Raw genomic sequence first — 26,088 nt, forward strand, 5'->3', positions numbered from 1 at the left:
CTCGAGATTCTATTCAGATGTTCCCATTATTCCAAGTCGTATTTTATTAAAAGCGCAGCGCATCTAGGGTTGCCAGATGGTATGGATTCCTTTGTATTTTCCTGACATTTCCTACAACTCCCGACCAATTATGAAAATCTCCCAGCAAAATAATAATCGAGGACTGAGATGAATTCTTTATTGTTCTCAACGCAAATTATGAAATTCCTCTATTCTGATTTTTTCAGATGTGTTTGATCTGGTAACCCTAAGTGCTTCAGAAGTAGGGATGAGCGAGTAATTCTCGGATAAAACCTAAGCGGCCATAAATAATACGAGCCGCGGAGCCGGCTAATGAATTACCTCCGATGGCAGCTAGAGCTGGAAGCATACAGCCACTTGAATCAGCAAGGCAATATCTTTGTATGGCGCACATGTGTCGTTACTCCCTTTTTACGTGAGGTTGGCAGCATAATAGCGGGTCGCAGCGCTAATACTGCGCGAGTGAGCGCGCAGCCGCGGGCTTTGCGAGCAACCGACCGCCAGCACGCCGACCAGCTGCGTATGCTGTGCCTTAAGACCCCATACAATCAGGCGAAGATCTTCTAGGTGATTTTGATCTCCAGAGTTTTTAACACTTTACTCGTGTAACTTAGGATCATACGCGTGTAACTTAGCATCAAGGCGTAGGTGTGTGTATCTCTCCATTGGTAGATTTGCTAGACAAATTTATTTCGTTCTGACAAGGGTGTATTATGATAAATATAAAACGCCGTATTTAGGAATATGTACGCAGTATTAGGTACAATTAATATCCTAAATATGACGTATCAAAATTTGAACAGTTTACCGCAGAATAGGGTGTTTTTGTTTAGGATAAGGTAAATAAAATTACTTCTCTGCTGTTAACGTCGTGACAAATTTTGAATTTATATATTGTCATAATACTCATAATCAAAGTGAAATAGAGGTAAAATATATAGGTAAGTAGCAGTCAGGTTCAAGGCCACTACGATTTTGACAATCACAGCCTATAATATCAGGTTCAGCCTTATCGTGGCCTTATCTGAATCTTTTAAGAATTATTTACGCCGCTTTGCCAGAGTCTCGGCCAAGCTCGGCAGACTCGTGCAAATAGTTCACGCTCCGTCTACGTCTCTTGCATCACTGCAGCGGAGTCAACGACACTGGCGTGCAAGTCATTGCTGTCATTTGAACTTGAACCTGCCCGCTGGGCGCTGAAGCAGATGCTTAAGCGCGTAATGAGACGTTACGATGCAAATTCGGAGGTGAAACTTAACGGTATAGCTGGCCTATTTTGGATATTGTTGTTTCTGAATTATAAAATAGCTACATAATGTTATAAATCGTTTCATTGGTCCTTTGTTGATTGTACTCGTAACTTTGACCGGCAAGACTCCTGCTCCTGCATATTCACGAGTAAGCATATCAACGATTTATTTTATTTAAAAATAAAATGTCAGTAGCGCATTGCACGTAATGGTAGAGCTTTTTATGGTTATCTGCACCATTCATAACATTATTTTAATTAGTCAAATCAGTATTTATTTATATAAGAGATCTTATTATGTTTATTTGGTCGTCACCCCTACCCAAAAATAAATGAAAATTTTGTGCATAATTTAAATCATTACAAAAACAAATTGAAATTTAATCGTAGTAGGTACCTACTGAAGTTCCTTTAAAGAATCGCAGAAGTCCCTCAGAGTCGAGGGGCGCTGCAGCCAAGGCCGCCCGGTCCCTTGCGATTATGTAAATAATGCGCCGCACTGCCCGTCTTTTCTCTTTGCTTATGCGAGCGCGGACATCTCACGTGCTCTAACAGACCAGTATACTGTAACATCAAGTTCCGTAGCAACAATGCGAACCCAAAGAGCGTAATTGTACTAGTTTACCTTAGCCCTCGGCTAGCAAGTGCTTGGGTAGCGATTTGAATAATACCTCTGCACTCGGTGGCATTCTGTTCCGACCAGAGTGCTTGCCCATCTTATTGACCCCTGAGCACGGCGTGACTCAACACTGTTTATTTACCCGTTTCAAATTATCATAAAAAAGACCTCAGTATCAACATAAACGCTTTTCTGCTATCATTACCCCGAGATTACTTCAATTACTTATCTGCTTAGTATAAATAGGGGACATTCAATTTGTGAAACATGTTATAATAATATTGATTTAATTGATAAAAGTTGTGCAATGACATTTTGGTAATTTTTAATATAAATATAATTGGTAAGCGAATCAGTGCCTTTATGTATCCCTATAATAAGTATCAGGCGTGCCGTATGCTTCTTTGTAACCTACGTAGTATAAAAAAGTAAGTATAATACCCCCATAAATGTAGTGTAACATTCCTGCAATTAACATGGTCCATAGTACTAATTGTGTTTTGATAGATCATGATTAAGTTTTCTGGCATTTGGCTGAATTCCTAAGAACAGTGTTAAAGTTAAAGAATATGATCCAATTCTAATGTGTAAAAATGGTATTCGATCCTACTCCAAGGGCAGTTCCGCCAGGACAGAGCTGGTAACCGTAGGTACAGCAAAATAGCCTTAAATCAATCAATTGTAAGCAAACATAGGTTTAATTCAGTGTCTTAAATATTTTATAATAATATTATGCTGGCAACATAGTTACATTAAAAAGTCTCCTTCATGGAACTGCATTATTATTCCAAAATGTTTTTCAGTTTGATCAACAGTCCTTTCTCCACGATTCTAGAACGCACTCTCATTGAATATATAAACGACACACAAAATTAGCATTAAAATTAAAAGCAGAACTCGACCTGAATAACCTCACCGTGAGACCCATTAAGTATCCTCACTTAATGTTTCAGAGCTGGCGGCGAGATAGGTACTTCTTTAAACGTGTACATTCCTTTGTAGCGATCCTGTGGGATAAATAAACGACAGTCGAGACTGACGCCACCATCCTGGTCCAGGGATTATGTTGCGCTTTGTGGATAAATGAATGGCCCATGAAAGTCGTGCGGCACGTCAAACAATCACAAGATTTCTAAATCAATAGGAGTAAGTACAGTTGACCGTCGAATAATGGAATTAGAAAAGTTTGCGACTACCTATATGCTTAATTGTGTGTGTGTGTGTGTGTGTTGATATAAACCATACACATGAAACATATAAGTATCTGCTTAATAATTGTTAATTAGTTACTTCAGGCAAAAGAGCATTTCTATTTGAGGCCTCAACTTGCATCTATAATTTTGGAATTTTCGTATTATTTATATTATTTCCACTCAGAATCACGAGCTCTTTCGATCCTTAATAACACGATAAAATAGTGTCCCTAAGATTTTATACATTTACTTATCGTTTTGTTAAGGTTATATTGAAAACGTAAATAAATGGACAAAAAAATTGGGACTTTTTTGCGGTAAGGATGGAAAGAGCTATTGATTCTGCGTAAAAATGATATGATAGTTTCCAATTCTAACACAAAAATTCGGGCTACAACTTGAGATGGAAATGCCCAAAAATCAACTACTGTAAAGACAGAATTAGTTCAAACATAAGAACAACAAATACGTTAGGTTATTGCAACTTGTATTTTTTTTTTTGGAAAGAAGTTTCTTTACTCATTTTTTTTATTATCTCCCAAAATAGGAATCAAAGGTAATTCTGAGGAAATCATTTTTAAGATGAATACCACTCATTTACTTACTACTATGTGTAAATTCATTAAGCTTGATCTAGTTTTATTTATGTGCAACTGGTACTGAAAATACCTAGCGAATTGCCTATTAAAAGTCAATTGAAACATCAGTTCTACTCAACTAGTTATTAGTTCGAGACACGAAGAAAAATAACTGATATTGCAGTCATCAAAACAAATGGAGGTAGAAATTATTGCTTCATTTATTTCCTAGTAAAGTATTAATTTGCCGCCCGACTATACTAAATCGGCGCGGAAGCATTTGCGTTCGTGTTGGTTTATCACCATTCATCGATTGTCGTCGCGCGCGCACGATGGACGCCCGTGAAATCAAGCTCTAGTTCCCACCTAGAGTTAGGGTGAACTTAAATATATCAGGGCCGTTTTTATAAACCGTTAAACCACTCTTTTGAGATTTTATATCGAAATCAATGTTGTAAAATATATTCACGGTGTTCGTTCTTTTTTTTAACGTCTTTTCTCTATTAAGATATAAAGCTCGTAATTGGATTCTAAATAGAACGCTATTTTTTTTTCAAAATGTAAGTTTTTTTTTATACCGGCTCTCGAAAGACATGTTGTATTCTATGCAACGCCACACACACTCTATTAGCGTAAGCTTAAATATATATACGAGTTCTATGTCATATTATACAGAATACATGCTGCACTTGCAACCTATCGGATATCTCATTAACGCCCATCATCACAATACATGGCGGCCCTGCCAGTGTGGCTTTGTGGGCCCCGCCAGCCAGTACATCAATAGATTAAATCAAGAATTCAGTGCCCTTATGGACAGTGATGAAACTAATACTCGGGACAATAAACAGTGAAATGTTGTAACTCTTAATTCTTTTCTTCTATGTAATCCTGTGTTAACCTTAAAAACAAGAGTCGGACTCACCACGAGTTTCGTACTTTTTAGTATTTGTTGTCATAGCGACAACGGTTCATGAGATACAGCCTGGTGACAGACCGACAGACACACAGACAGACAGACGGAAGGACAGCTGAGTCTTAGTAATAGGGTCCCGTTTCACCCTTTGGCTACGCAACCCTAAACAAGAAGGGAGATTTAATGTGTATGCAACGCCACTCTCACTCTCTAGCCCTCTAACTCTCTTAGCGTAGCCTTATACATATACGAGTGCTATGTCAAATTATATAGAATAAAAGCCGTACTCATAACCTATCGGTTGTCTCATTAACCCCCATCATCAAAGACACATTGTTGTTATGATCGATTCTTTAGGTCCTAATTACACTGTTTCTCACGAAGCGTGTGCACAGGATGCGAAGAGAATAAGAATTGTGGATGATCTTGCACGGGAATGCTCGTAGATTAAGATGACGTTCGTGGTAATCTATTTTATGCTGTCAAAAACAGACAGGTCTGTGTAATGGAACAATTTCTTCGTTTATGTCTAATGATAGGTCAGTTCATGCTTCATTCATTTGTGCAGTGTTTAGATGTAAATACAGAAGGTAATCTGGTCTCACTCATACAATGTTCATCGCGCGGAGGTGATGTGAGGCGAACGCTCGGGTAAACCAGAGTCATTATACAGAATCGAAATGAGGAATTATGCTGATTCGTCTGATCATTTATATCCTGAGAATATAATAACATCAAGGAAAATCCTATAGCTGCATGGCTGAATTTTAATATGAATTATCTACAACGAACTAATAACGTAAAAACTATATTCGCCAAAGAAATGTGAACTTAACTTTTAAGGATGAGAAAATGTAAAAACTGATGTAAGATTAAGATAAACGAAGTATAACTAGCTACAGTACACACTTGATCGATGTTAAATTTATATGAATGGTGCTTATTTATTAAACTTTGTCACATAGCTGACACCATTAATGGGACAATCCTGACCGATAAGGGAATAATAAGCTCATAACTTTGCAATACACTAAGGTTCTTTAAGCCGCCTCTAAGAAGGAACGTAATCAGGGAAATAAATCTAGGCGTGTGGTTGAAGTAATAGACGCATTCCTGACCGTGTATTTTCATTACATGGCGAGCGCAAGCGATTCAAACACTGGCAGACCAGTCTAACGAAACCTCATCATATCAGCCAAAGGAAGTCTACACACACTACGCTTTTCTGTTCATAGTGGCCGTACTTTATGGTTTATCTACGAACAATGTGCCCTACCCACTACCCCTTAAGTTTGACAGTTCTAAGGCCAATGTTAGTCATCTTGTGTCTGCTGCATATCACCTCATTCCTCATTAAATATGAGGAATATGCTACTTATATCATAGAGAAACCTATTAAACAACCTAGAAAAATTTGAGTTAAGAGCGTTTACCTCGCTTGTGCTCGTTAACCGATTGAAACAACGTCCCTTGAAGGACGCGCGAAGGCTCAACAACGCGGGCGCGGCGGCGTGTCGTTGAACTGTCTTCTACAGCGAATAGCTCTTCCGCCACTGCGGGTGCAAATGAAATCAATTAGTGGAGGAACACCGTTAGGCCACGGCGAGTCGCTGACAATGTACAAAACGTCTTTAAAGAAATCTAAGCACCCAACTTTGCAATACGAGTAAATGGGCATACTAATAGCAGCAGCACTATAACTGAAATAATTAACCAGAAGCATGAGCACTTTGTTGAATACACAATCTAAAGTTATCATAATTTGCCCGGAACACGGTGATTCAGCGCGCCAAGAATAAACTAGGCACGTGTGATAATTCCTAAGGAGGTATTTAATGAAGACAGCCACGTCATGTTATTGTCGTTGTCGCGGAGCACCGGATAAGGCCGGCGATTGTCTCGCGACTATCGTAAATAACTCGCGCTGTGTCCGGTGCCAGCCTGGAGCGCGCTACACGGCAGCCCCGCCGAGTGTAGCGAGTGTCCGCACTGCTAGAGTTAGCACCCGTCCTGTGGACATCTAAAACAACGTAGATAAAAAACCACTGTAAAAAAAAGTGAACAATCGAGAACTGATGGTTGTGGCGGGCGGCGCGCAGCAGGAAGCTGCGCACACGCATACGGATGAGCCTGACGTGTGCCCCGCTCCCCCACGCCGACTTATCTAAACCGTCGATGTAGATATTTATCACCATTGAAATATTACTATCTCTACGTATCAATTGCAATGCGAATGGCATTCCTGTTTTATCGACGTGCAATTTATCAAAGTAACGACGATCTCGAGCGTGGCACTAAAATAGCCTGCCGGCTATTAATTCCACCTGAGCCTGAAACAATGGTCATTACGATATAAATAGTCGGAATAAATATAAAATGGCAGTGCATCTTTGGTCTATTTATTGGGCGAGCGTTATGCGAGGGGTGCGTCGAGGGCGGTGCGGGCGGCGCAGGCGCTGCCCGTGGCCGATAGCATCGCCGGCGCGCGCTATAAATAGATGGGCGGGCGGACCCTTGAACCAGCCGCTCGGCTTCTCCGCGTCCGCGCCCTGCCTGCGTGCAGGGTTGACGCATGTGGAGCCTCCGAATACGAATAACAAATTCTCCGATTTAAATATGATAAATAGATTGATGACACCAGATCATGACATGTGCTGCAAGCTTTTGTATATGATGCCGTTTTTCAACTAATTATGATTATCAATGCATAAATTGTCATTTCTTCCTCTTATTAGTTTTTTATCTCCTCCGGAAATTGTCCGAAAATGAACGCTATTTCGCACCTACTCGTACCACAAGTTAATACTAATAGTATTAACAAGGTCTATTTTCGGCCCGAACTCCTAGTTTATTGTTATTAATACCCGATTTTTTCTCATGTTGCAGTGATAACTTTCAAATTTAACGACAGCCCTGTTCATTGCGCCTGTGGTACCGCAACAATCTAACATAAAACACGGCAGGCGGGTTGCAACTTCTCGCTTGTTCGCTTTCGTTCGCGCATGCGGCCGGCGCATATTTTTTTCCCTGATTAGAGTAAAAGATGCGCAACCGGTCGGCGAACGAAGGCCGCGGCCAGGGCCGGCCCGAGGACCCGCTCCCACTAATGATGCGCCACAACCACTCCTAATTGGACGAACGCCCGACCACTCCATCAGGAAAAAATGAGCGCAATACATCCCGCGGCTATCCAGTGATAAACCTATAGTTGCATTAAACTCCTTTAAACCTAAATTCAGCACAATAAAATAACATGAAAGGTAAAAAAACTACATAAAAACTTTCTACATAAAAAGACGATCAAAAAATATGTACAGCTACAGATACGCTGCCAAGTTAAGGATTAAATCTCGTAAACGAAAGAATCTCAAAATGCTGCCGCGCAATAAAATCCGGAGCATACAAAACATGCATTATCTCAGGAATAATTTGTCGATCCGCCCTACGTCGTTCATTTTATCAAGATCTTTGAGGTGTGAATTTAAAACACGGCGACCACGACGTTCTCGGGAAGTCATTTTGAGGAGCAGTTAAGTTTTTGTTTTAATATTACGGCACTTTTCCAGTTCCAGGACGCACTGGCGTGTAATAATTTATATACGGCGGTAAATAAATATGTGTGACTGTTTTCTGCTCCGTTACATTGTGTATGAACTGAGTAGCATGAATACTATTATGCCAGCCAGAAGCACGTACACGATAAGAATTGCCCTTTAATAACGGGAGAGCTGTAGTGAATCGTTGTAGATTGCAGACGCACTCAGCTGAAGTTACCTAGCTGTAAATAATGACACAATTTAAGATGTTATTTCCTTCCCGACTGATGCAGTACCGTACTATACACAATGCAATAGCGAAGTAGACGTGGCAGTACCTAATATTTGCCCGCTCAATACAGTTAGAAGCCTTACTTTATTTCGGTAATACCAGCAAGTTTCCTATTAAATATGGGCTATCTATAGATAAGAGTTTGAATTGAACATCTCTTCAAAAAATCTTAATAAACCATATTAGGTACAAGCTTTTTACAAGCTTTGATTTTACTTTCACCTGACCGTTGTCTGTTTGTAATCAAATCTTGCAAGTTAAATTTGATCCACTTCCCGGTTTCCGATTGAGCTGAAAATTTGCATACATATGTAAGTCGGGTGACAATGCAATATTATGGTACCATCGAGCTGATCTGATGATGGAGACAAGAGGTGGACATAGGAACTCTGTGATAAAACAACGCAACCTAATTGTGTTTGGAGTTTTTAGAATTTGCTCGATGAGTATTAAGTTATCTGTCTTATGCCCGTGGTAAGAAAAGTACAGTCAGCGATAAAAACTTGTACAAAAAATGATATTTTTGCTAAAAACTTATTTATTAAATTATAATTACACGAGTAAAAAAATTAAGGTTTACTTGTTACAATCATTAATAATTTTATTTTCACGTTTGTCATAAAAACTCAATTAACTGTCAGACATGTCTGCTCTCTTAAAGATGGTAACTCCAATCATAAATTTGGTTCAAAATTTACTGTCGCGTACGTGACTTTATGCTGACAACAATAAATCATTTATCTTTCGATGTATTATTTTGGTCTGTCGCGCATTATGACAGACCCCGAAACGCGCCGATGAAAATTCATTAAATATCATTACATATAAAAACGCAACAATGCTGCAGGTCTCTGCTGTTATTTAAACAAAATTAATGGAGAATGCGCATCGGAAAAAACGAAAATTGGAAAGGAAAAAAGAAAGATTTGGACGACATACTGATTTGATAACGCAAATTTTCTTTAAGATTCATGAAAATAGATTGATTGCTCTGGCCGGTAGTTAAACCTTTGTTCTATCCGTTTAGTATTCGTAATCGACTCTGATTGTAATTGCACAGCCAGTAGGTAAAGCCGTGGGTTGTAGGTTCCAGGCGGCATGCTTCCGCCGCAGAGCTCCGCCGCGCCGCGACGAATTCCTACGTGGTCACACATTCATTTTATTTAATAGCTTGTCATATTAAACTGTCCCTCAAAGCTCTTCCTGAGACCGACCTTATAAAGCCCAAGAATCGATTATCATTTATTTAATATCAATGTTACTGTCGACGCGAGCGTGTCGCGCATCTAATGCGCTGACTGTCGCCAATGTCGCAATAAATGCGTGCTAACTTTTGTAATAAAATAACAAATGCGATGCGCGATTTGCGTTTCGTTTTGCCGCTATTAGGTCAGGTGCAGTGCTCTTACAACAGAGAAAGAGATGCTCTATAAAATAACTGTCATACTTACGCGATGCTGAACGTCTAACCCACTTTTAAATACGAGTAGATGGTCGTCCACTACTCAAACTCGAAAATGTATTTAGCAAATAGGCCTCAAGGCCACTTTTACAGGTCAAAATGTATAGAATCAATAAAAATGATTTAAATAAATCATCAGTAAATATAAAATACAATTTAAAATATCAATTCAATAAAATATTATCTATATTATTATTTAGATGTATAAAGTTTCTAAATGTCGATTTACACAAAAAATGCTATAATTAGAAATACCTGTACAGCGTGTTTTTATTGAATTCCTTGAACTCCGGGGTATGGGTAATTACGTTTAAGGAAACTAAATAGCATAGATAATAAAAAAAAATGTTATAGTATTTTTATTTTTTTAATAAAAAGAAATAAAATATTGCATATAGCGTTGTTGTAACACGGGCATTACATTTAATTCAACCAAACAATTGAAAACTGTGACATATCAATGTCATTTCAAACATGAAACGTCCGAGATAGTAGGTAATTAACGTTTAGTAGCAAATGTACACACTCGTACTAAACACTAATCAACATGTAAATAGGCCCTAAGGCAAATGTCTACGCTCGTAAAGGCTTTATAAGATAAAAATAAATTATTGATTATCTCCGAAATGAATTCAATCTCAGGAATGCACCCTTGATATTAACGGAAGTAAAAAAAAAACACGGTGTGTATATTTAAAACAGCAATAGGTATACCTACCTAAAAATCCAAAATTCATTCGATATGTAAATGTCAGAACGAAAAGAAACGTGTATATCAATTGAAAACTGAGGGTAATAGGGACGAAGTACTAATGACGTTTGTGATATAAATTTTATTAATTGCAAATATAATTTCATTGAAAACGTACTGTATTTCGCTAGAATGGCAAAGCTATTATTCCCTCTTAAAGATTCCAACTGATCCTAAGTTCCTAACAAGCCCTCCTACTTCTAAGCTATTAACTATGGTTGATAATTACACAATTGACCGACACAATGGGGTACCTAATAGTTATTGATTGAAGAGTGGATGTACCTATTTTACAAATATGACAAGTTGGCAATTACCTATCAATTCCCAAATTAAGCGTTCACTTTGTAATGAATTTAGGGTCGCGAAAAAACAGTGACAGCCAGCAAGCGAAGCCTCTGAAGCACGAGACACTCGCACTGAACGTTGTACCTGATGCTCGAGTCGAGGCGTTAAAAACAATCTCACTGAAGTATTTTATAATTTGGCAATTAATTTAGATTATACATTACCTAACTACCATTTGGTAGTATAGTGGTAGACGCGATCTGGCAGTACAAATTTATTTATGTAGATACTTCTAGATCGCGTGTCAGTTTTGTACATTTAATTAGTTCCGGACGACAAGCGGTGGACACATCCACGTCCAGGCGACTCGGTGTCGGTTTGATAAATTCGCCGCCTATCTCGATCCCGTCTCATGTTAATCCTTGTTGCAGCCATCGATGCGGCTTGACTAATGAAGATTTAAATCGGCGATGGAGTAAACCAAGTCCCGTTTTGCATCCTTCTATTTATCACACCAAGGTACCGTAATTAAATTGCATTTTATTAATATGATACGTTTATAATCGTGAGATTTTCCATGATATCTTTCCATCTGACTTGAGGTTGTAAAGTTGCGCTTGATAGTTGAAAATAACTTGGTGAATTACATAAGCTTATGTACTTATTTTGTAGTCGTAATAATAATATTATGAGACAAGCTTTAAAATCCTCTAAGAACCATAAAAACAACTGCTGTTGATCCGATTGGAATAGAAATAATATTAAATTAATGTAATTTCTAGTGGATTAACTTAATCGTTTCATCGTTAATATTGGAGATGCAACGAATATTCGGCCATTATTCGGTATTCGGCCACAATTTCACTATTCGGCAATTAACACGTAGATCTATAACGGCAAACGAGGGGTATAAAAAGTAACAAACTACAAGTCAGACTACCTTTATATTCATAGATAGTAGGTAATACAAAAAGATGAGAAAAATAATTCAAAATATTTTTTTTACACACACGACGAAATGTAACGCACCGCAATGTCGTGCAGAATAAGCGCAATATTTATCAAAGACTGCCTACAGCGAGAAATAAGTTGCAACTTGCACAGCGCATGCACGCGCGCGTCCGAATTTACTTCATTTTAGGTAAAACTTCTTGCCGATTATTCGGCGGCCGCATATTCGGCTATTCGGCCGATGGCTCCGTCGAATATTCGGTATTCGGCCAAGCCACTATTCGTTGCATCTCTAGTTAATATTCCTAAATGTCCTTACAATCTTTGCACAATCTCTTTAGAGATTGTAGGTACGTGAACCTTCATATTTATACATATGTATGTACATAGTATGTGGGTTATAACTATAAGGTAATTATAAGTGTTAAGCGAGTAACATAAGGTATCTACTGGTACATAAAAAAAAACCGTAAATCATGAAAGACACCCTAAATAAAATAAAAAAATAGGTGTAAGCGTAGTAGAATTCCATTACTAAACTTAAGACTTATTTCTTTTGTCTACCAATGTGTCCACTAAGTTTTTCCAAAATACTAGCTCTCATTACAATTTTCTTCCGTATAACCATTATGTGCAATCTCCATTATATAAACCATTGATTAATGGCGCTTTTCAATACACAGGGTTTGATCGAATATTTGGTGCGCGTATGGAAGAAGCCTCCGCTGGTGTACTGCGACTACCACGGGCACTCGCGCAAGAAGAACGTGTTCTTCTACGGCTGTGCGGGTGCTGAAAGCTGGTGCGGCAGCGACCGAGGGGTGCCCGACGAGCCCGTCAAGTACCTCGTGAGTTTTCCTGAACGTCTCACAGATACAATTCTTCGGGTTATTCCTAGGTGTTAACACCAATTGTTTGTACAAAACTCTATTTTACGAAAATTGGTTTAAAATCCCAGAACAAAAAATATATAAAGATGAACATAGATGCCCCCATTCATATATGGTTTAACATGTGGATTTCTTTTACTGCTCGACAGATGCTCCCGGCCTTGATGCATCGCATCTCTCCGGCGTTCGCTTTGGGCTCGTGCTCCTTCCGAGTCGAGCGGGAACGAGAGAGCACGGCTCGCGTTACCGTGTGGCGTCATCTCGGCGTCACACGTTCTTATACGATGGAGGCGACCTTCTGCGGCTTCGATCGAGGACCTTTCAAGGTACAGGCTCAAGTTCGTTCCAAGTGGAGTAGGAACGAGAGAGCTTTGATTGTGTCACCGTATGACACCATATAATATAAGAGTCGACGTTCTGAAGCTTCAATCTAGGACTTTTACAGTAAGGCATATCTGTTCCATAGTATCTAATCCCGTGAGAACCCAAAAAAATAATCCCTGATTAGTCTGAAGATACGTTTGGGGGCATCGGCTCCTATATCCCCGTGGCGTCTTCCCCCTGGGCGGACTCCCAATTCGGGATTTTAGGTAAAAAAAGGAAATAGTAGAGTATCTACAGCAACTCTATTTACAGTATCTACCTAAGTATAACATACATACGCCGTCATAAACGGAGATAATCACACAGTGACATAATCGAAGTATCTATTACCACCAATTACGCAAATATTCACTCACGTAAATGGAAATAATCCTTGTCTGTATCAGCTTACTGTACTTTTACATTACAGAGACCGATATCCCGTTTTTGTCACTCATGTCAATCTTTCATATAGGGTTAGGGTAGCGAAACATCTGCACGGTTGCGTCTGTCACGCACAACGTAGAAGGAAATTCCTTCACATCATCAGTTTCCTTTCAGTTTAACTACCTACTTATTTACTCTGATCAGGAATCAGTTTATTATTATGGAAATGTCATATATAGTTATCAAGGCATAAGGCTGAAATTGCAGTAGCTTCCATTTAATGATATTTAAATGTGAGACATGTATCCTGGTGCACTTGTTTCCCCATTAGGCCATTAGAAATTAACGCATGTCTCTAAGATTAATCACATGCTTGGTTAAATACCCGAGGGCGTAATCTTATACGTCGTACCTACTTATTGCATTTGGATACCATGGTCGTTAGCGTATGTACGTTATGATGGTGTCTCTTTTGCTCACGTGTAAGCATAAGTTGATTACTTAATTTCGCAACCTCGGAAGATGATCAATTATTTAACTATAAAAGCGACCCTGGGTGATTCAATTTACGGTTTAGCTTTCAAAACGAGGCATGTATAGAAATGGGGTAAGTAAAGATATGGATGATATGGATAAAACTTTGTAAGGGTTCTCGTTTCTCAGGACGCGTGGTAATACGTCCATAGCGGTGCCTCGTTAGCCGCTAGATCTCCCGATAAGGCCCGCAACAAACTCCGCAACGTGTGTCATCTTTGCTCGCGGCCGTACTACATTTACTGAGCATCGCGCCGTCGTTTTTCCCGCTAGCCTGTACGTCATCATGTATGTGGACAGCGTTAAGGCCGGTAAAAAGCGAGTCCTGAGAGAACTATTTAATTAAGTTCGTTTACGGACGGCGGGTATGCGGAAGCGATTGCTGTATGTTCTTGCTGTCAACAGGGCTTCCACCTAAACACGCAGCACCTGCAGAGTGTGGGCAGCGATTTCTGCGAGGCGCTCAATGGCCTGAACGACAGCGCCACCTGCGACGATATCCAGCTCACAAAGGATCTCAACGGGTGATTAAACATATTTTTTATTGCAATTCAAATCAAAATACCATATAGGTAGTAGGTAGTACCTAGTTGGTTACTAAATTCTGTTACTGCAATAATCTTTATCTACATAAAATATATACGAACGAAAATTGAATAAACTATATATTAAAATGAAGTACACATAATCAGATTTTTTAGGGAGCTTCTCTTCACAGACATCTGTATTGCCATCAACTTTTGCTTCCGGACGGGGTTTCTTGCAATTCTCGCCTTCACTGCCTTTATTAGAGCTGGGGTCCGAACGGTGCGTGGTCTTCCAGACCTCTTGCGGCCATCGAAGCTCTGAGTACTATTGTATCTATTAATTGTGCGATAAACAAATTGTTTATTGATTTTTAGGTTTTCAAGCCACTTCAAAATCATGTTTGGCGGGTGCCCACATTTGTGCAACGCAATTACTGCGATACGATTCTCTTTTAGACCCCAATTCATTATAGATACAACGAGATAAGCGTTATGTATGGTATATAATTATAGCTCACAAATCCACCACATTGTCATTTTTTATTTTTTCGGTAGCATTTGTTTTAACGGAAATAAAGAGGTTGCAAATCGAGTAACAGAACTTAGTAACCAACTAGGTAAGTAGTGTCGCCTACAAAGGAAAATAACTTCTACTGACCTACGCAGAGTTATATGAGTTGGCTCGGTATATATTCGACTACTTAGTCGAATCATTCGTCTAACTTAGAAATTACTTAGGTATTTCTAGCCAAACTAAAAGAAGTGTGTGTGTACGTCTTATAATATATTATAATTTAAGCAAGGGCCAATTATTATTATCTAGCCCCTCCTCAATTAAATACCTAAATACAACTCATAAAAATGCAACATGTTCTTTTGCGTTACTTACGATCAATCGCATGGGAACTTAACAACATATTTTGTTCTGCAGAAATATCATTGAAATTAGTTTGAACGGCGAAGCAGTGAATAGGCAAGTCTGACCTCAGCAACAGAGTGAATCGCATGAAATAACAAAAGTTAATCATAACCCTCCCTCGATGTTGTTGTTTTTGCCCTTTTTGCCCGACTAATAACCTGATAAATGCATACGGACCCTAGCGCGACGGCGTTCTGCAAACTCATACATACTAATACCTAGTTCCCTGCTAATTACATCTCTCTCCGCTGCTAACTCAACTCGTGTTTATTTTTGTAATGATTGTGGCGTGTGCGCTATTATAATTAGATAGAATTACCTACATTCTTTTAGTGTTCTGTACGAGAATTGTGTAAAGGACAAACCGCTGGATTTATATAGTACCTACCTACTTACGTAACTACCACTTTCTCTATAAGGCATTCCTTTCTTGGAATTTCACGTATCATGAAATGTAGTTTTCTACAATTTGCCGTCACAAACCTACAAAATGTAATAGCACTCAGTCAGTCTGTTTTTCTTGTGGACCGTTTAAGATTTTAGAGCGGGTATCATCATCATTTCTTAATAATTAAAAATAAATGTATAATTATTCATATTTCTTAATCAAGTCCCATTAATAAACATGCTATCAATAGCATGTATCATAACAGGACGTGATAGCAAAAACAAATGTTCTAATCTTCATTACTGCCCTTGATTACTATATGTAGTTACATAAGTGATCTATTAGTAAGTTCTCGTGTGTCAGCACATAATTTTAAAAATATACCCGCAGCTATGTCGCCTTCTTTTGTTACCACAGAAGTAAGGATGTGTCCCGATATATTTGGCTACTTTGGCCGTCACTATCACTATCCAGTTTACGCTAGCTTTTCCTAATAGTATTTTTTCACAGTGCGATCGCCGTGGACAGCGAGCCAGGCTCCGGCTCCGACAGCGTGCTGCGTACCGACTCCGACGAGGACTTCGACTAACATAGAGTCGATTAGCTGAGTGCGAACTCACCATAACACCTGAAAGGACACGTCTCTACAACCGCAATTAATGACGATCTGATTATAGCACTCGGTCACTGCAAGATGTGTACCATATAATGGGATGATGATTGATTCTGTATTACATTTTATTTTATTTTACAAATGGTACTTGAGGTAGTACAACTTTACTTATTTTTGTTTATCCGAATGATCTAATATAATAGATCAGACTAAAGGGGCCCACTGATGACCAGTTCGCCGGGCGATATCGGCCTGTCAGTTATTCGCAAAAGCTGACAATCGCAAATAAATGACAGGCCGATATCGTCCGGCGAACTGGTAATCAGTGGGCCCCTTAAGTAGAGTCAACTTTGAAGTGATTATGAAGTGATTTCTAAACATTGAGTTATCCCATTAAATGGTGCCTACATGTGTGTCTACAATAATGTAATTACAATGCCCATGCCATTTGTAACTTATGATGTAACCGAATATAAATAGACGTATTGTTTCCAGTTACAACGCTGGTAGTGAACAAATATTGTTGTAAGTATCTAGGGTTAAATTAATATAAGTAGTTGTTTTCGTAACGTACTGTATAAAATTGTCTGTGAACTGTACTCACCCTGTTTTGGCTTTGGAAACCGTAGGAAGTAAATTGTAAGTGGCTTGTGATCTCAGTTATAAATAAATTATTAAATATCATATGGTTTTTATTTCCGTAATATCTATAGTAGATTAAGGTATGTATAAGTGTCTAAACAAGCTTGTTCATGAAAAAGTTTCCATGGCTCGATAATTTAGGTATAATATAAATACGATTTAATATATATCTCGTTAAGGTAGACTATTATTACACAAGACAAAATAGGTACATAATAATGAGCAACAATTTAAGACAACATTTAAAGAACAAAAAAGGTGTTATGTGAAGGGTCAGTGTGTTGGTACAGTCAGCATCAATAGTAGCGGATGAAACAACAAAAGTATCTACACTTTTAAAGCGTTGTTTGATCCGCTACTTTTGATGCTGACCGTACTATAGACGGAAAGGATATAAAAGACGCTGTGAACTTAATCTTAAGTTAAAAAATATATAAAGATGTCCTTTGCGGAGTTAAAGCCCTAATAACTATCTAAGAACCTCCATTAATCGTTTATTTCATTTTTAAGATAAGAGAAAGCTCCAATAAGATCATTTCGAAAAACGGCTACCAGTAACGGCAAAATGAAAACACGGCGTTAGGAAAATGTTATATATATTATCATCTCAAAACTGAATAATATAATGTATATTGTCTTTCCAACAATTCATCACATTTCACTTATACAACGTAAAGTTATACAAATAAACAATTTGATTGCTGCACCTTAAATATTGAATATTGCATAATAAATAAACTAAAAAAGAATCTACACTAAAGGTACACTTTGTCAATATTTTACCTACGGCGATGTTACGTCAATTTGACATTTCTTATAATAACATTGAAATTATCACATAAATATCTATATTATAAAGGTGGATAATAATAATTGGCTTTAGGTGTGATGATATTAAAATAGTCTTATTTTGTTAATTAACAGACAACATATAGTTTACACGAGCTAAGTAGGTCTAAAGTAAAAAAAAACATTCCTGTGTTGAGTCCTATCTGGTGTCTAAACCACCACTGTATGCAGTTATGAATACGAGTGAATTGCATAAAAAATTTACATAGTTAAGGACCTGTACGTAGTCAAAAGTTAATTGATTCCATTGTGTTACCACTATTAAGCCATTTCTATTTAAGCCTTGGAGGATTTAACAACTGGAGTGGCCTAGTGGCCTTTAAGAGCTTACCCCTCTGTCGAAAACCTTGGCCAATGGTCATATGTATTGTATGGACTGACGTTTATCTGATTTTTACGTTACGTACAAATAATCATACATTTGACGCGCCCCTCCCCCGCAAAAATCGGCAGACTGTTTTGTACAGAAAATTACAGACAAGGCATCTCCAGTTGTTAAATCCTCCAAAATTTAAGCATTAAATACATGGTTAATATTGGTAACACAAATGTATCAACTTAAAACTAATCACAGCTTCTTAACTACGCTTAATTATGCCCAATTTATTTGCAAACCCATCCATCACAAACCTACTTATCTCGTGTAAACTTAGCATATTTGATAAATGGATCACTGGTTACTTAAAATTTTAATAATAAAATACGGTTGTGTGCAAAACAATAGCAGCATGTATGTACCATGGTGAATAGTTTCTAAAACCAGGCCCACTCAAAAGACTGTCTAATATTAAGAATCTGTGTATCAAAATACTGCTTGTACTGGCCACTGAATCAATTCAATTTTCTTAATTCGAATAACTATTTACACTTTCATATAAATAGCAGTGTCATCAAAATGTCTTTACAGCACATATGGTGCTACTTTCCCGCACACGTGCGGGAATGAGCACTTTCCGTGCATATGTCGATACTTTAAAGAGCCATATGTACTGTTAAACGTTGTACGATACACGTGCGAATGGGTAATTCGCAACTCGTGTCGGTTTAAAACACTCCCTTCGGTCGTGGTTTACTTTATCACCGCTCGTAGCGAATTTCCTATTTTCTGTACTTGTATTGTAATTAACTATTATTACATTGCTGTCTTCGAGCTTGAATGCACTTTGTTATTTATTTATAGTACAGTCACGTCTGATAACATCGACACGATTAAAGTGCCAAAAATATATATACACGACCTTATGGCCCATATCATCATCATCATATATATATTAGGGTAGTGTGTACATATTTTTGACACTTTGTCCGTATCGATATTTACAGACGTGACCGTACCGTACCATAATAAATTGTCCGTTGTGTGAAAGTTATTTAAGCTAGCAAGTTTTGTAAATATGGGAAGGGGAAGCCTCTAAACAAGAGAGAAGTTTGATCATTCATTCATTAATACATGAAGGAAAAACATACAAATATATCCAGGATATTATAAAATGTTCAGCAAAAATGATCAGTAATGCACTTAAATGGGAAGAAAAACCAGAAACAAGAGAAATAAATAAGGCTACAACGAAAAAAAGAGGACTCAAGAATTGTTTCTCTGTTGAAAACCATTCCTGACTTCAAAACACATTCAAAGCTCTTTGAACTTAACTGTGAGTAGTTCTACTGTTAGGCGGCGACTCATCAAAGCTAACTTATACGCCAGAATTCCGAGAAAAGTGCCACTGTTAACTAAGAGGCACATAAAACATAGGCTCACCTTTGCCAAACAATAACGCGATTGGCCTACTACTTACAATATACTTTTGAGTGACGAAAGCAATGTTTGGGAGTAAGGGACGTCGAGAGTACGTAAGGTGACTTGCAGGAACCGCGTGCATGCCGCAGTACACAATATAGACTCAAACATGGCGAACTTAGTTTGATCGTATGGGGATGCTTTTCTTACGGTGGTGTAGGGCCTATCTTTGAAATTGTGGGCATAATGAACAGGGAATATTATCTGAATGTGCTTCAGGACGTAATGTATCCATATACTGACAATATGCCGCTAAAGTGGGTTTTCCAGTAAGATAATGATCCAAATAGTAAAGTTGTGAAGGCGTGATTTAAAACCAAAAAAACATCGACGTTTCCCTTGGCCAGCACAATCGCCGGACCTAAATCCAATCGAGAACTTGTGGACAGTAATCAATAACGCTGTCAGCAATCAAAAACCTACCATGAAGTTCCAATTATGGTATGTGGTACAGTCGGCATGGAACAATATCCCTAGGGAAAGGTGTCAATCTTTAGTTGACTCAATGCCAAAGAGATGTAAAGCCGTTATTGGCAATAAATGCCAAGCTACTAAATATTAAGAAGAACTGGCACTGTTGGTGCCGTTTTTATTAGTTTTAAATTGTTGTTGATCATTGAATATATGACGCTGCTATTATTTTGAGAAATATTTCATTGTTTTTTTTTTCGAAAATACCTACGCATCTGTTATAAATCTTTTAGTCACATTTACAGCTTGATTCTATTTCAGCTTGGTACAGTCAGCGTCAAATACTTTGTAGCAACCAAAGTAGCCAAATAGTTCGGTACACCATATATTTAGTATGGTGTACCGGACTATTTGGCCACTTTGACTGCTACAAAGTATTTGACGCTGACTGTACAATGTACATTCACTGCTATTATTTTGCACACAACTGTACATGTTTTATGTCAAGTTGCTTAGGCTTTCTATAACTTATCATAAATAAATCTAAGATTAAATTTGTTCAATAGTCAATAAGGAACCTTATAAGAAAACTGCAAAGAATCCTGTATTAATACATTGCTTAACTTTAACAATGGTTGAGCATTAAATAAACCTTAATAATACTTTAAACAAAAACAATGGAGAACTGAAGCATTTCAGTAAACAGCAAATCATTAAAACTCACAATTAGATGAAGAATATTATAATTTGTATTATAACGCAATCAAAGTCTAATAATAGGTTTATGGAGGGTGGAGGCAAGGAATGGAATGTCCATGTACCAAAAAGTGTCATCAAAAAACTTTAAATAGGTGGCGCTACAATACCTAGAGTACTTGAACAAAAAATCAAATCATAGACAGCGCACTTCACTCCGTCAATAACGCCTAGGTTCTTAGCTATCTAGCGCTACTCTGGAGAGATTTGGAACTATTATTTATAGCTGAGAGCTGGACACTTTTGCAACAGTTCTACCATAAGAAATTTCACTCCTTTTAATTCCACACTCCATAAATATGTTTTATTTGTTACAGTGGTCAGTAATAAAAGCTTGGTATTATTTAAAATACGGCCGGCAGTCTATATTTATCGGTAATGTTAACATAACGAGCCATAACAAACCTAGTTTATGAATATACTGCGAGGACTATGTGTGCGTAACAAATGCAGAATATTCATAAAAGGAGAAAAACAAAATACTACAGTTCGTGTCATCCACGATGACGCGCAGATTTGTCAAATCTAACCTTTAATAACACGACAATACGAGTCAAGGCACGCGTCGTCGTGAATGACACGATATTTAAATAAAGCAGTTCAAACCCTACTATCTCCGCTGGTAATCATATAAATGCCTGTTAAACGTAACATAACGTTAAAATTCCGTCTCTACAAAGCGTAGATAGTTTAAAATTTGGAACAACGGAAGTCCCTACGAGTTTTGCGCACTATCAATTGGCATTTTAAAACTTAATTTACGTTCTACGATGTTAGCACAGTGTAACGTAATTTACTGTCTGAGTTTAATTATATCGAAACAAGATTATTGTCTCGGGATTATATAGCATTATTGCACCTTTTTATGCAATATGTTTAGGATACTTATATTGGCTATGTGCGAAGTTGGTGGTGGGGGAAATACAAGAGACGCCAACGCACGACGTGGTGAAAATATCAAGTTTCATGGGACGACATCTTCTTACTATTTGCAAAGAGAATTTGAAATAGGGGTGGATTGTTTAGTAAATTCTGTGGCCACGGTAAATTTACTGCCATCTTTCGAAACATGATTAAGACTTTAAGAACGCCATTTAACTTTGATCCTTATTCTTTCACTGATATCTTTTCGAGCGATGGCGCCATACCTTTGGCCTATGCTCTAGCAGATGGCGCCACTAACAAATTTAACACATCAGTTATTATAAATTTAGACCACTAGGGCGGTGCCACAGTGATGCACAGAGCGAATATAAATTGATAGATAACAATGGGTATTAATGTTCTCAAAAAGCGACCAACTCCGTACTGAAATTCGCCATTTAGATTTACAACGACGCAAAAAGTTAGCCCAACTAATTGCGAATCTATCTACGCGATACATGTATGTACCAAGTGTACGTCTACACCTTACATAAATTTACACTAATAAAAAAATAGATCGGTATATTTACCTCAACTACTTTTGGATCGATCTCTTCTGAACCTCGTATTTGTGATCGTTTTCAGTTTTAAATTCCATTCAGTTAAAGACTACTATGTATTCTGAATAGTAATGTTCGATCGAAATAAATGAAATCTATCATAGTGAGAATGATGTCCTGTTATATCAAGTTATAACTGTAAGCATACTTAGATACGTACTAACACTTTGAACAACAAACACTTCGTTGAACTTAACTATAAGACTTTCGTGAAATCGAGTAAATTACGAGGTTAAGAAGATAATCATATAATTTACAATAATTTAAATATTATTTAAAATGTATTAGAAGCCCATCTAGAGCTACTCTTTTGTCACATTTTACTAAGGCACCGGCAGGCCAGCGCCGTCAGTTAATGCCAAATTTTATCTTACCATAAATGCACTCACAGCTGGACTTTTCGTCGGGGTATTACGCGTCATGTATACTTAATTGATAAAATTTGATATTATAAACAGTGTTTAGTCGACGCAGTTTTTGTTAAAAAGCTTTAGAAAAGGGTTAACGTTAGACAAATAGCATCGACCGAGGATACCGCACTATATTCGATCGGAGTATAGAACAAACGGGACATCGACAACCCCGACTGGCGAGGGACTGGCCGACAGCGGGGTCGCTAGGGCAGGAACGGCAAGGGAACGTACCGTGTAACGGGCGACGCGCCTACATCTCCCGTATCCTGGCGGCGAGCTTGTCGTAGTGCACTCGGCGGGCGCGGGCGCGGGCGGGGGGTCAGGGCACGGCGGGCGGGCCGGCGCGCGGGGCGGCGCGCGGCGGCGGGGGCTGGCGCCGCTGGCGCGCCAGGAACGAGTGGCCGGCCGACAGCAGCGCGAAGCGCGTCTCCACCGCGTCGCGGTGGCAGCGCGCGCCCAGCTGGTACCACGCCGACGCCAGCAGCCGCTGCTCCGTGCTGCCGCGCGCCTCCGAGCTGCCGCCGCCGCTGCCGCTGCCGCTCCATCTACCAAAGTTTAATGGTGTAACTATTTGTTTGGTTGTCCTATGAGACATACCGAGCCGTCGTTTAAGGTGGTTCGACTAGGTTACCCAAAGCTTAAACCTCACTAGATGGCGCCACAATTGCAAATTTTGAGTTTTAATTTTTTTGTGGAGTAGTCTTGGTATTTCTATTCTGTAAATTATGTTTAGCGCACTCTTTAAATAAATATTGAACTATTACAACAAACATTGAACACTTCATTGTACAAAAACTACCCCTTAATGTCGACAGAATGTTTCTTGACTCTATTTCTAAGTATCACTCACACATTCAAACAGTCTTACTGGGATCCTTGTAGTAGACAATTTGGCACAGCGGGAGTAGGCTTCAATAGCGTTGCGGTATGTACGTGGAAATACATGCAAGAGGATGTGGGTTCGAGACTCATTAATTTTTTTTGTTATCAGTATTATCAAGTACCTATTATTAATAAATTATTTTATGAGAAATATGAGCGTTTTCCATAAAAATATTAAAAATCTGATTCTCACACATCATGATATTTTTGGGTTCTTCCAACTCAGAATCACTAGCATAATCAATCCTCGTGCTAAAAAAACCCGAAAATTTGTATTGAAATTTTAGTTTTACATTGAAATTTCTTTCACACTAAAATGTGACGTAATGGTATGGATATTTTAGGATATCTTTTTTTAATGCTAGGGTGGAGAAGATTCTAAGTAGAATGAACCTAAGAAAGTCCAAATTTGTAAGTCAGATTTTCCGGTATTTATTAAAAAAAAAAAACGCTGTTTTGTTCTAAAATTAAAGCAATCCCTTACTGCCCAGCCTTTAAAAAAGTAGGTAATATTTTACAGTAGAATTAAAAAAATTTTTTTACGATACATTTAATTAAATTACAGTGAGTTACAAAATTGGATGGCCTTCTATTTATAACCATTATAAAAAGAAATGAGATATTTACCATGTTTGTTTATATTATTGATTTCCCGATATTTTGACACAACTAGAAGTTTCACACAATGCCTAGAGATAGAATTTTTTTTATTTATTTTATTTATTGTCAATTTCATTCAACGGATCACATCATATCCAATTTATGTGTTTATGTATTTCATTGTTTTCTACCTAGTTGGTTATTAAATTCTGTTACTGCAATAATCTTTATCTACATAAATATTGCTACTCTTTCGAATAGACTGAGTTCTGCAGCTTTTGCAGTAAGCAAAAGCCGTCAGTTAACTGATGTCAAAACAGCTCGATTAGTATATTTTAGTTACTTCCATAGCATTATGTCATATGGTATTTTACTGTGGGGTGGTGCTTCAGAGATAAATACCATTTTTGTTCTGCAGAAGAGGGCTATTCGAGCAATATATAAAATGAACCATAGAGACTCACTGAGAGATAAATTTAAGGAAATTGACATCATGACAGTGCACTGTCAATACATTTATGAGAATATTCTGTATGTGCATAAAAATATTGCCGATTTTAAGAAAAATTGTGACACTCATAATATTAATACTAGAAATAAACATAAGCTCGCCGTGCCCTTCACTCGGCTCCATAAAATTAAAAAATCATTCATGGGTAATTGTGTGAGATTTTATAATAAACTTCCAAACCATATTACTGAGTTATCAATTAATAAATTTAAGAATCATGTAAAGCGTAAACTTATTTCTAAAGCTTATTATACCACACAAGACTACATGAATGATAACGCAACGTGGGATTAATTGTGATTCGAAATGATTTATTATTTATTAAATTGGAATAATGATGATGAAATGAATATTCCAATGCATGTATTTCCTTTGTTGTTTTTATTATATTTGCTTGACATTTAGAATTTATTCTAGAAACAATCTAGACTAGTATTTTTTATACATTTTTTTTATATGACTATATTTTGTGAAATTTTTAGTATTAAATTTGATCTATGAATTATATTCATTAGTATTATATACGGAATAATATTTACAACATCAATAAATTGCTCTGATAATTAGATTAAGATAATTATATTTAATACTGTCTTACTATTCATAAGTGCTTGTTGCTAGGCCTACATGAATAAAGTATATTTGAATTGAATTGAATTGAATAAAATATACCAACGAAAGTTTAATAAAGTATATATTAAAATGAAGTACACAAAATCAGGAATTACATATGACAATATCATTCAAAATCGCCTCCTCTGGCTTTGACACAGGCCCTCAAACGACGAGGCCAGTCATCAATAGCGGCACGCACGATTGTCATGTCTAATTCCGTCACTGTCTTAACTATGGCCCGCATGAGGGAGTTAAGATTTGTGTGGGGTTTAGCACAGGCTTTCTCCTCAATAACCTGCTATATGGCATAATCCAGGGGGTTAAGGTCCGGGCTGGAGGACGGCCAGTCTTCGTGGGCAATAAAGTCAATTTTGTTCCTTCGAAACCAGGCTTGAGTTGTTTTTGCCTTATGTGCAGGAGCCGAGTCCTGTTCAAAGATCCATGACTGGTTTTGAATTAGGGTGTGACTTAAGGGCTTCACTATTGGTTCGAGAACGGTTTCCAGTTTCCGGTTTTCACACCTTTTTCACACAAATGAATCTGTGTTAGCCCTGAGTATGACACACCCAAAATCATGTTTGGCGGGTGCCCACATTTGTGCAATGCAATAGGGTTGTTTCCATCTACAAATCTTAGAGCATAATTGTATC

The 26,088-nt window shown here is 37.9% G+C and overlaps 2 protein-coding genes across 8 annotated transcripts in view; one reads left to right on the forward strand and one right to left on the reverse strand.

Moving 5' to 3' along the window:
- The window catches only part of LOC133519148 (cytosolic carboxypeptidase 1-like), a 101,349-nt gene extending 84,188 nt beyond the window's left edge, over positions 1-17,161 (forward strand). For 6 of the 7 annotated variants that reach the window (XM_061853100.1, XM_061853098.1, XM_061853101.1 and 3 more), the window contains 6 exons: positions 11,337-11,424; positions 12,540-12,704; positions 12,896-13,072; positions 14,436-14,554; positions 15,489-15,530; positions 16,375-17,161. In XM_061853100.1, coding sequence (XP_061709084.1) covers positions 11,337-11,424; positions 12,540-12,704; positions 12,896-13,072; positions 14,436-14,554; positions 15,489-15,530; positions 16,375-16,453 — 670 coding nt within the window. In that variant the 3' untranslated portion in view covers positions 16,454-17,161. Of the gene's footprint in view, positions 1-2,891; positions 2,923-11,336; positions 11,425-12,539; positions 12,705-12,895; positions 13,073-14,435; positions 14,555-15,488; positions 15,531-16,374 lie in introns of those variants that run through there. The other variant, XM_061853104.1, reaches the window with a different exon arrangement.
- A 537-nt stretch (positions 17,162-17,698) lies between these two features.
- Positions 17,699-26,088, reverse strand: part of LOC133519150 (protein hook) — a 31,625-nt gene continuing 23,235 nt past the window's right edge. The window contains exon 15 of the mRNA XM_061853106.1: positions 17,699-23,375. Within this exon, the coding sequence (XP_061709090.1) occupies positions 23,150-23,375 (226 nt within the window). The 3' untranslated portion in view covers positions 17,699-23,149. The remainder of the gene's footprint in view (positions 23,376-26,088) is intronic.

The sequence above is a fragment of the Cydia pomonella genome, chromosome 6, assembly GCF_033807575.1.
Source record: "Cydia pomonella isolate Wapato2018A chromosome 6, ilCydPomo1, whole genome shotgun sequence".
In the NCBI taxonomy this organism is placed as follows: Eukaryota; Metazoa; Arthropoda; class Insecta; order Lepidoptera; family Tortricidae; genus Cydia; species Cydia pomonella.